The 17,815-nt window shown below is 42.4% G+C and overlaps 1 protein-coding gene across 2 annotated transcripts in view; it reads right to left on the bottom strand.

The window, feature by feature from the left end:
- Window positions 1–17,815, bottom strand: part of Chm (CHM Rab escort protein) — a 154,982-nt gene that overhangs the window by 123,037 nt on the left and 14,130 nt on the right. For both annotated transcript variants that reach the window (XM_060375685.1, XM_060375686.1), the window contains exon 2: window positions 15,290–15,356. In XM_060375685.1, the coding sequence (XP_060231668.1) occupies window positions 15,290–15,356 (67 nt within the window). The remainder of the gene's footprint in view (window positions 1–15,289; window positions 15,357–17,815) is intronic.

Genomic DNA, 17,815 nt, shown 5'->3' with positions numbered 1-17,815 from the left:
TCAATACACAAACTAAGAAACAACAAAAAAACAAACAACAAAACAATCGCACTATTACATTTATTATCTATGATTTAAAAATTCTTGAACTTCCGAAATATTTCTTCAAGTATCAGTGTTTCTCAAAACTCTCTGTCCTTTCAACCCTGCCTTGTAGTGTCTTGCTCTAGGTATTCCTAGCTGTCTTGTTGTATTAGTCTCACTAAAGGTTTTTCTACCTCCAGCTTCTTGCCATTTCAATCCACACTCAAAACTAAGACTACTGTGATCTGGTCTTAACAGACCATATTATGCTCTTCTCAGGCTTAAAGATGTCTGATGGCTCATTAAATGCTTATGTAACCAAGAACAACAATATCATTATAATCACAAAATGGTTCACAAGTTTATAGCAACTTAACTCTATAATCTTATTCCCACCATCACTTATCCATATGCATCAGCCACAAGCTCATATTCAACATTGGCTGACTGAGCCAAGTGCCTCCGTGTCTATTTTATCTGTGACATTGATTTTCTATACCATATCAAAATTCTATTTGACCACAAAAGTAATAATGGTACTGGCCAAACAATTCAGGATTCTCAAATCAATCATCATATATTCTGTGCAGCCACTAGCTCCAAAATAAATTATCAAAAGAACCGTGTGCTTCCATAACTTTGCACTTCCTTTTAAAGAGTTCTGTCACAATGTCCTATAATTCTATTGCATGAATTACTCTACTAAAGCTAGGAGCAAGCCCATATACTCTGAATATCTTGCTGAGACCAGATCTTGGCAACTCAGACCTTGGGCACTCACTCTCACAACCTGTGGAGCAAATATCTTCCTGTACTGAGAGTGAGGCTTTAAACACCGGTGTTCACTCTCAAAGTCCTGTGGACACCTCCTGGGTACTAGTGGATCCTGGTTCCAAACCCGGAAGACAACACTCAACATCGTGTGGACACATTCCTGTTCTCAGCAGCTAGTGGCACTCATTCCCACTGGCCTATAGAGGGGATATATTCTGGTATATTGGGGTAGGAGCTGCTCCATTCTGCAAATAGACCCAAGAAGCAAAATTAATCATAAGAGATGGGGAAGGACACTTCATTCTCTCAAACAAAAAAATCTACCAGGAGGACATCACAATCCTGAACATTTACGCATCAAACACAAGGGCCCCTGCATTTGTAAAAGAAAATTATTAAAGCTTAAATCACACATTGATCCCAACACTTTAATAGTGGAAGACTTAAAAACTCCACTATCACCAAGGGTCATTGAGACAGAAGCTAAACAGAAAAATACTGAGGCTTACAGAAGTCTTAAATCAAATGGACCTAATAGATGTCTACAAAACCTTTTACCCAAATAAAAAAGAGTATACCTTCTTCTCAGCACCTCATGAAACCTTCTCCAAACCTGGCCATATAGTCAGGCACAAAGCACACTTTAAGAGACACAAAAAGATTTTTTTAATATTTTTTATTTTAATTTTTATTAATTACATTTCATTCACTTTGTATCCCCCCGGAGCTCCCACCCTCCTCCCTCCCAACCCCACCTTCCCTCCCTATTCTCCATGCATGCCCCTCCCTAAGTCCACTGGTAGGGGAGGTCTTCCTCTCTTTCCTTTGGATCCTAGTCTATCAGGTCTCTTCAGGAGTGGCTGCATTGTCTTCCTCTGTGTCCTGGTAATGCTGCTCCCACCTTAGGGGGAGGTGATCAAAGAGCAAGCCAATCAGTTCCTGTCAAAGACAGTCCCTGTCCTCATTACTTTGGAACCCACTTAAGACACTGAACTGCCATGGGCTACATCTGTGCAGGAGTGGCAGGCCATCTCCACAAGTGGTCCTTGGTTGGGGTATCAGTCTCAGAAAAGACCCCTGTGCCCAGATTTTTTGGTTCTGATGCTCTCCTGGTGGAGTTCCTGTCCTCTCCAGGTCTTACTATTTCCCACTTCTTTCATAAGATTCCCTGCGCTGTGCCCAACTGTTGGCCATAATCCCTTGTATCATATTCAACCACCATAGTCTAAAACTTCACCTGAACAATAATGGAAAGCCTACACACACATGGAAAATGAACAACTCTCTAGTCAATGACAACTGGATCAGGGAAGAAACAAAGAAAGAAATAAAAAACTTGCTAGAATTCAATGAAAATGAAGGCATAACATACCCAAACTTATGAAACACAATGAAAGCAGTGCTAAGAGGAAAGTTCATAGCACTAAGTGCCTTTATAAAGAAACTGGAGGCATCTCATACAAGGAACTTAACAGGACATCTAAAAGCACTAGAACAAAAAAAGAAGCAGACATACCCAAGAGGAGTAGATGGCTGGAAGTAATCAAACTCAGGGCTGAAATCAATAAACTAGAAACAAAGAGAATAATTAAAAGAATCAACAAAACCAAGAGGACAGACAAACCCTTGGCCAAACTAACTAACACAGAGAGGGATAGTTTCCAAATCAACAAAATCAGAAATGAAAAGGAGGACATTGTGAGGAGTTGTTGGTCTGCCAGGCTGCTTTGTTATTTTGATCTAAGGAGAAAAACATGTTTTCACCCTGGCCTTCACTGGAGTCAATGATAAACTGCTGAGTCTATCTCCTTTTGTTTGAGACAGCAGGAGGGATGACTTGTCAAGTTTATACATTTTGTTTGTGTGAGGATCACACACACAGGTGGTCAAGGTAAAGAAGTTTTGACTTCCGTATGAATTCATACATTGTACTGAGGGGGCTTTTGCTGTGACTGAAAAAGGGATTAACTGGAATAAGCCAGGCAACTAGTTTCTACTAGAGCCCTTTTGGAAAGATCCGCTATGTCCTTTAATTTTCTTTCAATCCTCACTCCTGACTCAGAAACTGTTCAACTCTGCCTGCGGGCTCCAGCAAGACATAACAAGAGACACTGAGGAAATCAATTCATTAGGTCCTACTTCAAAAGCCAAATTTGAAAACATAAATGAAATGAACAATTTTCTTGATAGATTCCATTGAAAGATGAATCAAGATCAGTTAAATAAATTAAATACTCCTATATCCCCTAAGGAAATAGAAGCAGTCATCAAAAGTGTCCCATCCAAAAAAAGCACAAGGTCAAAAGGTTTCAACACATAATTCTATCAGAACTTCAAAGAAAAGCTAACTCATATACTCTTCAGGCTATTTTACAAAATAGAAACAGAGGAACATTACCAACCTCATTCTAAGACGGCACATTCACCTCGATACCTAAACCTAACAAAGATGCAACAAGGAAAAAGAACTTGAGATCAATCTTGTTTATGAACATTGACGTGAAAATATTCAATAAAATACTCGCAAAACGAATCGAGGAACACATTAAAGATATCATCCACCAGCCCCAAGTAGGCTTTATCCTAGGCATGCAGGGGTGGTTCAATCTGCTGAAATCCATCAATGTAATCCACCATATAAACAAACTGAAAGAAAAAGAAAGGAAGGGAGGGAGGGAGAGGGAGAGGAAGGGAGGGAAGGAGAGAGAGGGAGAGAGAGAGAGAGAGAGAGAGAGAGAGAGAGAGAGAGAAAGAAAGAAAGAAAACACATGATCATTGTTGGGATCAGCAAGCAGGCACTTCCACGGGCAGCTCCTGGGGCCTGACAGACCGATATCAGGCATTTGAAAAGACACCCAGACCACCTGCTGACCACCTGAAACCACCTGCGCATGCTCTGGATCACCCTATAAAGAGAACAGGAGCCCCCCCCTCTTCTCTGCCTCGTCTCCCTGTGACCCCTTACCCCCCTTTCCTAATAAACCTCCCACGTAAAACGATCTCGTGGTGTGATCTGTGAACCCGGTGTAACCTCTACAGGCACCTAATTCCTAACACTGGTGCATTAGGCCGGATTAGGTAACCCCCATTAGTTTTACCGAGCGCGCCGGAACTTCTGGGGACCTATTCCAGATCTACCCGAGATCCCCACTTTCCTGCCTGCAGTTCGCTGCAAAGTCGCCCATCACCGGCTACATTGGTGAGTTTCCCCTTGGGTCAACATATCCCCACTAGGGTCTCAGTTCCCCTTGGGAGCCTTCTCCACACACTTCTTCTCTCTACGTGCTCCCGCACTCAGTCCTAGCTAGGCGAATAAAGAAGCGTGTTCTCTCGGCCGTGCCACGGGGCACCAAGCCTGTAATCCCTGGTCAAAACTCTGACGAGAGATTGGCCAGATCGGATTATCCTCCTCGGAGACTTGCCTTATTCTGGGACGCCTTTATAAGACTCCGTCTCCTCTCAATGGGTAACACCCATGCGCCGCCTATTCCCCCGAGTTCTCCGCTGGGATGTCTTCTACATAATTTTAAAACTTTGGGTCTACATCCTCAGTTAAAGACTTCCAAACTCATACACCTCTGTAATAAAACTTGGCCTACATACTCGTTAGGTAAGGGTTCAAATTGGCCGATTAACGGCACGTTAAACCCCGGTATTTTACGGGACCTTCTTTTTTTTTTTTTTTTTTTTTTTATCAGTTACATTTTATTAACTCTGTATCCCAGCCGTGTCCCGATCCCTCATTCCCTCCCAGTCCCTCCCTCCCTCCCTCCCTCATCTCCACCGTGCCCCTTTCCAAGTCCACTGATGGGGGGGACCTCCTCCCCATTCATCTGATCCTGTTTTATCAGGTATCTTCAGGACTGGCTGCAAAGCCCTCCTCTGTGCCCTAACAGGACTGCTCCTCCCTTCGGGGGTGGGGAGACCAAAGAGCCAGTCATCGAGTTCCTGTTAGAAATAGTCCCTGTTCCCCTCACTTTGGGAAACCAATTGGTTACTGAGCTACTACAGGCTACATGAGTCTACTGAGCGCATCTGAAAGACTCTAACTAGCAGTGTTTTCAAAGCAAAGACTCATGACCAAACCTTTGGCAGAGTACAGGGAATCATAAGAAAGAAGGGGAGTTAGTCTGATGGGGAAAGGATAGGAGCTCCACAAGGACCAAATATATCTGGGCACAGGGTCTTTTCTGAGACTGACATTCAACCAAGGACCATGTATGGATTTACGGGACCTTCTTAAACACTGTCAGCAAACTGCAAAATGGACGGAGTTGCCCTATATTCAAGCTTTCCTGTTCCTTCGTTCTAAATCTCACCTCTGCTCCTCCTGTTCTCCTACTCAACTCCTCCTAACAACAAAGCCTCAATCTGAGGAGCTCTCTACTTTTGACCCAGCGGATGAAGCTCCACCGCTCCGCCCTCAACCTCCAGCCTTTACAAAATCTTCACAACCTCCAGAGTCTGTCCCAGTCTCTCCCTGTCCTGCTTTTCTAAAATCGTCACAACCTTCAGGCCCTTCCCCCTCCCCTCCTACCCCCCTCCTTCGGTCTCTCCAAAATCCTCGCTCCTTCCATCATCAACAGACCATCCCACTCGTCTCACATTGGCACCTACTTTCACCCCACCCACAACCCGTTCCCGCTCTTCAATAAAATCTGTTATCTCCGCTCATCCTAAGCCGGCCTCCATCCTTCCCTTAAGAGAAGTAGCAGGTATAGACAGCTTAATTAGGGTACATGTTCCCTTCTCATTAACTGAACTTTCTCAAGTAGAAAAGAGATTAGGATCCTACACCTCTAAACCTTCTACCTTTATTAAAGAATTTCAATATCTCACTCAATCTTATAATCTCACCTTCCACGATATTTATATGATCCTTGCCAATAACCTATTACCAGAAGAGCGCAGGCGAGTTTGGTAACAGGCCAGAGGATATGCAGATGAGGTTCACCAGACAAACGCTTCACACCCCGTGGGGGCTGGGGCGGTACCAGACCAGGACCCAAATTGGAATTATAATACCCCAGAGGGCATTCTAGCTAGGGACCAATTTACAACTTGCCTCCTGGCTGGTCTCCGCAAGGCTGCTCTTAAGCCAGTTAATTATCAAAAGCTTCAGGAGGTCATTCAGGACAAGAATGAAAATCCGTCTCAGTTCCTAGAGCGCCTTACACAGGCCCTCTTACAACATACCAATCTAGACCCCAAAAGTATAGAGGGCAGACAACTCCTAATGACCTACTTTTTCTCCCAAAGTTACCCCAACATCAGGGCAAAACTTAAATCCTTGGAAAGGGGACCTCTGACTCCACAGGCAGAAGTCTTAGTGCTAGCCTTTAAGGTATTCCATGGGAGAGATGAAAAAGCCCACAAACAAAAATACCAAATGTTGGCCCAGGCTATCCGACCGGTCTCGGGCTCTACCTGGACTCCCTTTCGCTCTAAGGGACGAATACCACCGGGTCCCTGTTTCAAATGTGGTCAAAAAGGTCACTGGGCCAAGGCTTGCCCTAACCCCCGAAAGCCACCGGGCCCATGTCCGAAATGCCACCAAGAGGGACATTGGAGTGCTGACTGCCACCGTTTCTCCCGTGATACGGGGGCATCACCCCCAGATAGCCCTCCGGCCGATATCCTAGGCCTGGCTACGGATGATTGAAGGTGCCCAGGTTCCCTTGACCCGACCACTGCCATCACGAACAGGGAGCCTCGGGTAATTATTACGGTATCAGGGCGAGCCATCTACTTCCTTGTGGACACCAGAGCCACTTACTCAGTCCTAATGGAGTATTGGGGTCCCACTTTTCCTTGTAGTTCCTCTATTGTCGGGGTAGGGGGACAGCCTTGCCAGCCCTGCCGGACTCCACCACTTAATTGTATTTTTAGGGGAGTCCCCTTGTCTCATTCCTTCTTAGTAATGCCAGCCTGTCCAGTTTCCCTAATGGGAAGGGACTTTTTAGTCAAAATAGGGGCCTCTATTTCCTTCACTCCGCCCATCCGCCTGACCCCAAGCTCGCCAGCGTCCTCTCTCCTCCTCCTCCTAGCCACCCTACCTACCAGCTCTGACACGTCGCTTCCCTTACCAGCCTCTCAAGTGGACCCCCAAGTCTGGGATGTCCAAAACCCCTCTGTGGCTAGCCACCATGCCCCCGTAACCATTCGGCTACGAGACCCCACCCAATATATTGTTCAGGCTCAATACCCTCTTCCTCTTAAGAGCCTTAGGGGACTTAAGCCTATTATCTCTGACCTTCTAAGAAAAAAACTCCTCTGCCCTACCTCTTCCCCTTTTAATACCCCCATCCTGGCAGTTAAAAAGCCCAATGGAACCTTTCGCCTAGTTCAGGATCACCGCCTACTAAACTCTGTGGTCGTTCCCCTCCACCCTGTGGTAGCTAACCCATATACCCTGCTTTCCACCATCCCCTCAGGCACTTCCCATTTCTCAGTCCTAGATCTCAAGGATGCATTTTTCTCTATTCCCTTAGATGCCCAATCACAAAATATCTTTGCCTTTACCTGGACTGACCCTGACACCCTGGTTTCTACTCAGCTTACCTGGACTGTTTTACCCCAGGGGTTCCGGGACAGTCCACACCTTTTTGGCCAGGCCCTAGCCTCTGACCTACTCTCCTTATCTCTCCCTAAGTCTAAACTTATACAATATGTAGATGACCTTCTTTGTAGCCCCTCCCTAAAAGTTAGCCAAAGTAACACTTCTGCTCTTCTAAATTTCCTATCCAGCAAGGGCTATCGGGTCTCACCTTCCAAGGTCCAGCTATCCACTTCTGAGGTCACCTATCTGGGACTAACAATAAATCCAACTCACAAGGGTATTACCCTAGACAGAAAAAAACTAATACGGTCGCTGGCAGTTCCCTCTAATAAAGAAGAAATCTTATCGTTTCTGGGAATGGCCGGTTTCTTATGGTCCTGGGTCCCCTCCTTTTCCCTTCTTGCTCGCCCCTTATATGAGGCAGCCTTAGGCCCCTTACAGGAACCCCTTCTAAAATCTGTTACTAAGCCCTTCCGGAGGCTCCAACGGGCTCTTCTTGAGGCCCCGGCCTTACATCTTCCAGACCTAACCCGTCCCTTCTCCCTTTATGTAACAGAAAAAGAGGGATATGCCCTTGGGGCTTTGGGCCACCAATTGGGACCTTCCTTTGCACCTGTAGCCTATTTATCAAAAAAATTAGACCTAACAATCCAGGGATGGGCACCTTGTATTCATGCCCTGGCGGCTGCAGAGCTCCTTATTAGAGAGTCAAAAAAACTAACTTTTGGGTCACCTATTACTGTCTTCTCTTCTCACAATCTGTCTCACCTTTTAACATACAAAGGCTTACAAACCTTACCTCCTTCCAGGGTCCTTTTCCTCCAGGTGGCGCTAATAGAGGACTCTACCCTACCCTCACTTTCCAACCGTGCCCACTCCTTAATATTTCAAACCTCCTTCCCCTACCTAACTCTGACTGTTCCCCATCTCACTCTTGCACTGAAACTTTAGAAGAACTATTGCCCCACCCCTCACATATACAGGACGGCACATTGCCTCAGGCTACCTATACCTGGTATACAGATGGCAGCTCCTTTGTACATGAGGGAGCTCGAAAAGCAGGTTATGCCATAGTGTCAGATACTGAGGTGATTGAGGCACAAGCCCTCCCTGCCTATACCACTAACCAACAGGCGGAATTAATAGCCCTTACCCGAGCCTTTCAGTTAGCCCAGGGACAATCCCTCAACATTTATACAGACTCTAAATATGTTTTTCATATTCTTCTTTCCCATGCTGCCATCTGGAGAGAGTGTGGGTTGCTCACAGCAAAGGGAGGATCGGTAACCAATGCAAGCCAAATTATGGCCATGCTGGAAGCCTCCCACCTTCCCACAGCGATTGGAATAGTCCACTGCCGGTCTCACCAGACGGACGATTCCATAGTTTCCAAAGGAAATGGCCGGGCTGATGAGGCAGCTAAGGCTGCAGCGGTAAAAGGCCTAGACTCCTCCCTCCCACCACAAAACATCCTCACACTACAACCCACATCTCCCCCGCCCTCCCCTGACACCGGTCAGATCTTGTCTTACCTACACCAGCTCTTCCATCCTAACAGCCAAGCTTTGTCTAACTTTGTTAGAGCTCACCTGCAGCCTACCTCTGAGGACTTGCGCTTCCTAAAGACCATTACTGCCTCTTGTAAGGTCTGCCAGACTTCAGATCCTAACTCAGGATATCGTAGCCCCCCTTTCCCTACCCACCAGGCTAGGGGCTCCCTCCCTGGGACTGACTGGCAACTTGATTTTACCCATATGCCAGCAGTCAAACGTGTCCGTTATCTCCTGGTTTTGGTGGAAACATTCTCGGGATGGGTGGAGGCTTTCCCCACCACCAACAAGAGAGCTCAGACAGTTTCTAATCTCCTTCTCTGTGAGATTATCCCACCCTTTGGAATTCCTACTTCCCTTCAGTCAGATAATGGCCCAGAGTTCACTTCTCAGATCTCCCAAACCTTATCTAAAGCCCTTAACATTCCTTGGTATTTTCATATCCCCTACCATCCCCAATCCTCAGGAAAGATAGAACGAACTAACCGATCCCTAAAAAACATTCTCGTTAAACTAATCACAAGAGCTCCACCTCGATTGGGTAAAACTCCTCCCCCTGGCTCTTTTCAGGCTGCGAGCTCTCCCCAAAAAACCCTTGTCTATTTCACCTTTTGAACTCATGTACGGGAGACCGGTCCTAACTCCTGGTCTTTCAGCTAAATCCTCTCCTCTCCCTGACCACCTGCTTACCCCCTTACTCTGTCATCTCCGTTCCCTTCTATGGATCTTCACTGACCACTGTTTACCACGGCCCAAAATTTGGGAATGGGAGAAGTAGAAGAGATAATTAAACACTCCTCTAAGATCATTACCTCTCTAACATCCCCTCTTATAAATGACACAAACCTGTCATTTAATCTCCTACTCCAGACTCTGACCTCAGCCTACAAGCTCCTTAATGTGACCCAACCGGGCCACTTTAAAGCTTGCTGGCTGTGTGTACCACAGAAGACGAAGTCAGAGGTACCGCTGACAGCCTCTGCAGTGACTCTGTCAAACAACCTTACCTCACCATTTACTAACTGCCCTGACTCTATGGTTGCCACAACCCCCTACCTTTCTCATATCACCCTCTTTGGCGTGGCAAGCGGTTTCAAGGCATCTGGGACACACTCTGTAGGAATACTAAATTCTTTAGACTGTAATGAAACTATAATCCTTAAAACCTCATCTCAACCCCAATGCCCTACCGAAAATAATATTTCGATTCTTTGTGGCACTCAGGTCTACCATCGCCTGCCTGCTCGTTGGTCAGGAGTTTGTGCTCTGGTACTCCTTTTCCCTGAGATGGGGGTAATAAGCGACAGAGAGCTCCTACCAATCCCAGTTGTGGACTCAAAATCTGCCCGACAGGAAAAGAGGGCAATTCAAATCCTACCCCTGCTGGCTGCTGCCGGAATCACGGCAGCTTTAGGGACCGGAACAGCAGGACTAGCCACCTCACTAACTTTGTATTATCAGCTTTCTTCCCAGTTCATTCAGGACCTTCAAAAGGTGGCTCAGACAATACTAACCCTCCAAGGACAGCTTGAATCCTGGCAGCAGTAGTACTTCAAAACCGACGCGGATTGGATCTCCTCACAGCTAAAGAAGGTGGCCTCTGCCTTTTCCTCCAGGAGGAATGCTGTTTTTATGTCAACCAGTCGGGTATAGTAAAGGACAAAATCCAACAACTCGAAACGGATTTACAAAAACGAAAGGAAGAGCTGGAGGCGTCTAGCTCTTGGGCCTTTCAAAACCCCATATGGAAATGGATTCTGCCCCTTATCTCACCTTTCTTGCTAGTTTTTCTGCTTTTGCTTTTTGCACCCTGCTTAATTACATTTTTCCAACAACAAATGCAAAAAATCTCTAACCAAACCTTTAATCAGTTACTTTTACAGGATTATCAACCTCTGCCCACAAAGCCAGATGACTATGACTTCAATGGTGTGGACCAGCTGTATCCCAAGATGGACAACACCCCTAATCAGCAGGAAGTAGCTTGAAGAGCAAAAGTCGTCCCTATGCCCCTCCCCCACCATCACTCCTTCCTGGCTCCTCACTTTTTAATAAAACAAAAAAGGAGGAATGTTGGGATCAGCAAGCAGGCACTTCCACGGGTAGCTCCTGGGGCCTGACAGACCAATATCAGGCATTTGAAAAGACACCCAGACCACCACCTGCGCATGCGAAAAATGCTCAATCATACAAGGACATTTGCTCAACTATGTCCATAGCATCTTTATTTGTAATAGCCAGAAACTGGAAACAACCAAGAAGTCCCTCAACTGAAGAATGGATACAGATGCTGTGGTACATTTACACAATGGAATACTACTGTTAAATACAGCTGTTAAAAACAAGGAAATCATGAAATTTTCAGGCAAATGGTGGAAACTAGAAAAGATTATCCTGAATGAGGTAAACCAGAAGCAGAAAGACACATGTGGTATATACTCACTTAGAGTGGATATTAGCCATATAACATAGGATAAACATACTAAAATCTATACTGCTAAAGAATCTAAACAACAAGGAGGCCCCTAGGGAAGAGGTTGAAACCTTACTCAGAAGAGCAAACATGACAGACAGAAGAAGTAGGACAATGAGGAACAGGACAGGAACCTCCTTCAGGGGACCTCTGAAAAACTGTAAGCACCAGGGTAGCAAAGGAGATACTGAGATTCATAGTCAAACTTTGGGCAGAATGCAGGAAACCTTAAGGAAGAAGAGGGAGATAGAAAGAACTGGTGAGGACAGGAATTCCAGAAGGAGACCAACAGAGCCAAAAAACCTGGGCCAGGAGGTCCTGCAGAGACTGATATTCCAATCAAAGACCATGCATGGAGAAGAATAGACCTCCTGCTCAGAGAAACCCATAGGCTGCTCCATTTCCAAGTGGTTACCCTAGTAAGGGGTACAGGGACTGTCTCTGACATGAACTCAGTGGCTGGCTCTTTGATCACCTCCTCCTGGAGGTTGCAGCCTTGCCAGGCTATAGAGAAAGATGATGCATCTAGCCCTGAGGTTGAGAACTAGGGTCAGTTAGAAGGGGAGGAGGTCATCTCCTATCAGGATACTAGGGAAAGGGTATAGTGGGAGAAGAGGTAGGGTGGGTGGGACTAGGAGGGGACAAGGGAGGGGGCTACCACAGGGATACAAAGTGAAATAATTGTAATAAATAATGAAAAAGCCAAAACCATAAAATGCAAACAAGAAAGCATCTTCAACAAATAGTGCTGGTCTAACTTGATGTCTGCATGTAGAAGATTGCAAATAGATCCATAATAATCACCCTGCATAAAACTCACATCCATGTGGACCAAAGACTTCAAAATAAAACTGGCTACACTAAATCTAACAGAGGAGAAAGTGAGGAATAATCTTGAATGCATTGGCACAAAAGACAAATTTCTGACCAGAACACCAATAGCACAGCCAGCCTATTGGAGGTTGCCAGCCACAGTAATGGCAGGTTGTCCTCACCCAGTTCACTTTCCACCTGCCAGTGCACCTTGGAAACACTCTTATAGACACACCCTAAGTATGTCTTATTAACCTATTAGGCATCTTCCAGTCCACTCAGTCTGACAACCACAATTACTACCACATGATTTAACCAGAACTGATTGCACTAGTGTTGTAGGAAGTTATAAATATTTACTATTGGTTTGTCTTCTAGCAATGCTGCTGTTAATCCTCAGCAACTGTATAACCAAATCACTACACAGAGACTGGGTTTTTAGTTAACCTAGAACACAATGCTGGGCAATATTTACTCCCTCCTAAACCTCCAAGCCCTCAGTTTCCTAACATTTAGACTTTCCACATTATATTTGCTTTTTGTGAAATCTTAGATCTGGTTCATGCTCCATGTCCTCCAAGATCTCTCCTCCAGCTCTGCTCTCCTAGCTCTCCTCTCACCCCCTCTCTTCCCACTACTTTCCGGCTCTCTAGCTCCTCCCCTCTTTCCTGTCCTCTGGCTCCTCCCATTGCACAACATTGTATCTAGTTGCTTTATTTTGTCCTGTTTACACAAGAGTTGAGACAGGATGCTTATAATGAGTATCACAATGCAATATCCGGATTGAAACCAGAGAGTTGGGGGTGGGGAAATCAGCATTTGAATTAACAAGGGTAAGGCGTATACATTTTAAAAGAACATTATACCAACACACTAGCAAAAGACTAGAGACAGCCTAAATATCACCTGCAAGAGTCTGATTAGAAAAATAATTGTACAATCATTTCATGGACTGTGATCGCTGGTATAATTGAGGAGCAATCTATGACAGATCTAATGGATGAACAATATGGGTACAAACACTTGCTATTTTTGTCTTTTATTGCTCATAGTCCTCCATAGGTAGTGTTTTTAGGGAACTTTTCAGTTTGTTTACTCAACCATAAATACAAATATAGATTCTCGTTTCTCTTTTCACTCATTTAAAGAGAAAAAAAAGAGATGAAAGATGACAATGATAAACAGTAAAATCTAAAGTTTAAAACTGGGTGTCAGATGGCTCATGTCTCCTAATCCCCACCCTCAGGTCTTGGAGAGGGGGAAGAAGAATCAGAATTTCAAGATCAACCTTGGTCAGGCTGTGCTATTCAAAGAACTGAATATAAATATACATTTTTAGAAAAACAAATTTGAAGAAGAAAAGGCTAAAAGACCTCCCATGTACATGAAATAGCAAAATTCATATTGTAAAAATAGTTATGTAACTGAATCTTACACATAAATTCTACACATTTGACATGAAAGTCTCAATTACATTCTGAAAATATATTTTAAAAAATACAAAATTTCACATTAAAGCAAAAAACAACCCAAAATAGACAAAGAAATTTGTTTTAAATTGCTTTCTATTGTGAAGATCAAGCCATCTTTGGAAGGATAGGCCCTATTTCATCTTAAAATGTACTGTCCATCATTACAAAACTGAAGCAGAGACCACGTAGGAATGCTGATTACTGGCTTGCTCCTCCTGCCCAGGTATTCCTAACCACAATGGGCTACCACTTCAATTTTTTTTTTTTTTTTTTAAGAAAATGCCTCACAGACTTACCTACACAAGGCAATCTGATCTGGGCGTTTTCTCAGTTGATGTTCCTAGTCAATATACAATCCCCCTTCAATATACATATACTCATTGTATCCATCCTGCGCTTTAGAGAATCTAACTAATACAAAGAGGTAATATTAATATTCAACAGTATGATGTTATTAACATATTATTGTTAATGTTAATAACATATTATTCTATTACAGTATAATGAAATAGAAAGCCAAAATAACATCAAAATTGTTTCAAAAAATATGTTTCAAGTTGACAAAAATTAGCCAGCACATAATCCTAGCATAAAGATGGTCTATGGAGAGAGAGATAGAGAAAGACAGAATATCACAAAACAAGAAAGGACACCATAAGTAGAAAAGAAATTAAATGATAGGAGGTGTCACTGAACATAAAGAAAATAGCTGTAGATATAGAAATGTGTCACTGGAGGGAAGGAGACCAGTAAGAAGAAAATTAATAGGTGGAGGAAGGAAAGTGAGTATGAATAAGACCAGGTATAATATATATATATATATATATATATATATATATATATATTACTTCATGTGATAACTTAAAAATAAATTTATGAAATGTTAAGTATAAATTAATAAATGACACTTTTTACAATATGAACTAATAGGAAAACACAAGACACTATTACAGATCAAATGCCATTTTCTAGCATTCTAAAAAGAAGAAAATCTATTTACTCTTTGCCTTCTGAGTTAATGAGCCACTGTTCGAATTGAGTAAATGCATGTGGCACACTTAAGATCTTTCAAGGGACATGGGAATTACGGCTTAGGTTATGCATTGAGTAGTTTTTCCTTTCACTTCCATTTTATTGATGCTTTTAAGAGAAATCTATTCTAGACATTCTTCCTACCTAAGACTTTTCAGTTCAAATTTTGACATCCATTAATAAAACCATAAATTCAAATCTATGGGAAAAATCTTATAATAAAACATGACACCCAAAATACAACACTATATAAATGTGGTATATACTCATAGACACACGTATATTTATATTAAAAAGGCACACTTGAGCTTTCCAAGCCTGTTAAATAATTACTTATTTTTTTTAAGAACAAGCTCACTCCCGAGGGGAAAAGAAATTGAGATGCATTTGGTTTATCCTTAAAGAACAACTATTCTTATGTCAAAGAATATCAAAAAAGCCTTGTATTTAATGTTGTAGGCATTATTGGTGAAAATAAAATATAATTCGTGTTTCTTCTACGTTACGAAATTTCATATAACACATCTATAAAACACATACATAAACATATAGACTTATGTGTGTGTTAAATGCAACCAGGGTTAAAACTTACGAATCAACATGCAGAACCCTCTGGTTACTCCTTGAACATGCAGCCGCAATGATGGATTCAGGCAAACCTACAAAAACACACACCTATATCATTTAGAATGTAGATATATGTATGTATTTATAGAAAATGTTCAATCCATAATATTCCTGCATAATGTAACATAACTAAAAATATTTTCACTAAAGAAAATTTACAATCTTGAAAATTCTAAAGTTTGTATTAATTATAGATATTTCCTAGACAGAAAAAACTAATGCTGAGTTGTTTTAGGTAGAAGAGATACTTTTAAATAAGTCCTCAAATTCTTTTCATCTGTAAATTATCATAGATGGACAACTTTTTTAAATAAATGGGGCTTTCTTCCTTAGGACCCAGGTAAACACACAAGCTTATGTGATCCTCCCAAAGGCTCCGAGAAATAAGTATCTGCACCCACCAGACAACAAAGAATGAATGCTCAAAGATGAAAAAGCTCCAGAGTTGAAATTTAAACTCAGATCCAATGTCTCAAAGCTTCTAAATGAGAATGGAATACATTTTTAAGTTAAAAATTATGTTACTTTACTCTCTTGCTTGTTGGTCAGTATAGCAGATTGGAAAGAAAATATTATTGTTTTGGAATCAAATGCAGGATACCATAAAGTTGAATATCAGAGAATGAAATATAAATTTCTATTAACAATATGAATAAAAAATTTTAAATTACCAACCTTAATTATGTTATAATTAAGACTAGGTTTTCTGCTACATTAATGTCCTGTTCTATGTTCATGACTCTTCCACAATTTTTATCATCAAATCTACCATTTCAATAGAGGCCAGTAGGTCCTATATTATCAGTCAAACAGATAAAGCTTATTTTGAAAATTTAGTACAAGCCTATAGAACCAGCAGCAGTAGCACCACCACCAAGAAAAACCCTGGTTGTTCTGCAATTTTACCTAGTAAAGTAGATAAGCCCCTTTCTTTGATGAACATTTAAAGTACTCACTAAGAATCAAGGAATTCAGAGGGAGGGGAAGGGATGGAGGTAGACAGAGAGAGAGAGAGAGAGATAAAGAGAAAGGTTAACTTCCTCATGTAAAAAATGTAACATGGTGCTAGGGGAATGGCTCAGCAGGAAAAGGTGCCTGCTTCCAGGCATGACAACCTGAGTTTGACCTCCAGAGCCCATACTGTAGAACAAAAAAATCAATTCCACAAAGCTGTCCTCTGACCTCCCTGCAAATACCCAGCAAGTACACACACACACACACACACACACACACACACACACAATTTTAAAAGCTGTTTCAAAGTACTACACGCATGGAAGCAATTGATATAATCAGTCTTCAGCTAAAAACCACATTAAACACAAGCACCAACCACCTTCATGAAGAACAATTTTTTCAGTGTTGAAGGCTTTGTAGGTATAAATAATGTCTGAACCAAAAAGACTTGTGACTATTATATAGAATATACGCATTAAATAATAATTGGAATCAAGCCATCATACAGTTTAAACGTTAACGTGTTTTTTTTTCATTTTATAAATTACAGGTTATTCACTTTGTATCCCAACTGTAGCCTCCTACCTCATCCCCTCCTAATCTCACCCTTGCTCCCTTATCTCCTCCCATGCCCCACCCAAGTCCACAGATAGAGGAAGTCTTCCTTCCCTTCCATCTGAACTTAGTCTAAGAGGTCTCAACAGGACTGGTTGCATTGTCTTCCTCTGTGGCCTGGTAAGGCTGCTCCCCTATGAGGGGGAGGTAATCAAAGAGTCAGCCACCGAGTTCATGTCAGAGACAGTCCCTGTTCCCACTACCAGGCAACCCACTTGGAGACAGAGCTGCTATGGGCTACATCAGTGCAGGGGTTCTAGGTTATCTCCATGCATGGTCCTTGGTTGGAATATCAGTATAGAAAGAAAAAAAAAACATTTTTTAAAATAGAAATACGAGTTTCAAATAACTACCCATACTGTATTCTTCTGTTAAAACTATTATTCTAATGTCTCTTACAATGATATGAACGTTTTGCTATACCTAACTAACTTTCCTTGCTAAAGAAATATAATCAATATATGAAATATTACAAAATAGAGTTGTTTAAAAGTAGTATTCTAGCTAGGATACAGAGGAGGACATTGCAGCCACTCCTGATGAGACCTGATAAGCTAGGGTCAGATGGAAGGGGAGGAGGACCTCCCCAATCAGTGGCCTTAGAGAGAGGCAGGGAGGAGATGAGGGAGGGAAGGTGGGATTGGGAGGGAAAAAGAGAGGGTGCTACAGCTGAGATACAAAATATATAAACTGTAATTAATATTAAAAAATAAAAATTTAATAAAAAATAGTTTTCTATTTAATAACAGGAGTAATAAAATGGCACGTAAACAGTTTTATGCTTTGTACCATGTTTATATATAAATATATAATCTCATTTCTTTATCATTATCATCATCATAGGCAATACTATCTAAGTGAGGAAACAAGTTAAACACAAAGGAAATTCCTATCTCCAGTTCAAATAATAGCAGTAGTT

The sequence above is a fragment of the Meriones unguiculatus genome, chromosome X (assembly GCF_030254825.1).
Source record: "Meriones unguiculatus strain TT.TT164.6M chromosome X, Bangor_MerUng_6.1, whole genome shotgun sequence".
NCBI classification, from domain to species: Eukaryota; Metazoa; Chordata; class Mammalia; order Rodentia; family Muridae; genus Meriones; species Meriones unguiculatus.
This window is presented reverse-complemented; position numbering and strand designations above follow the sequence as displayed.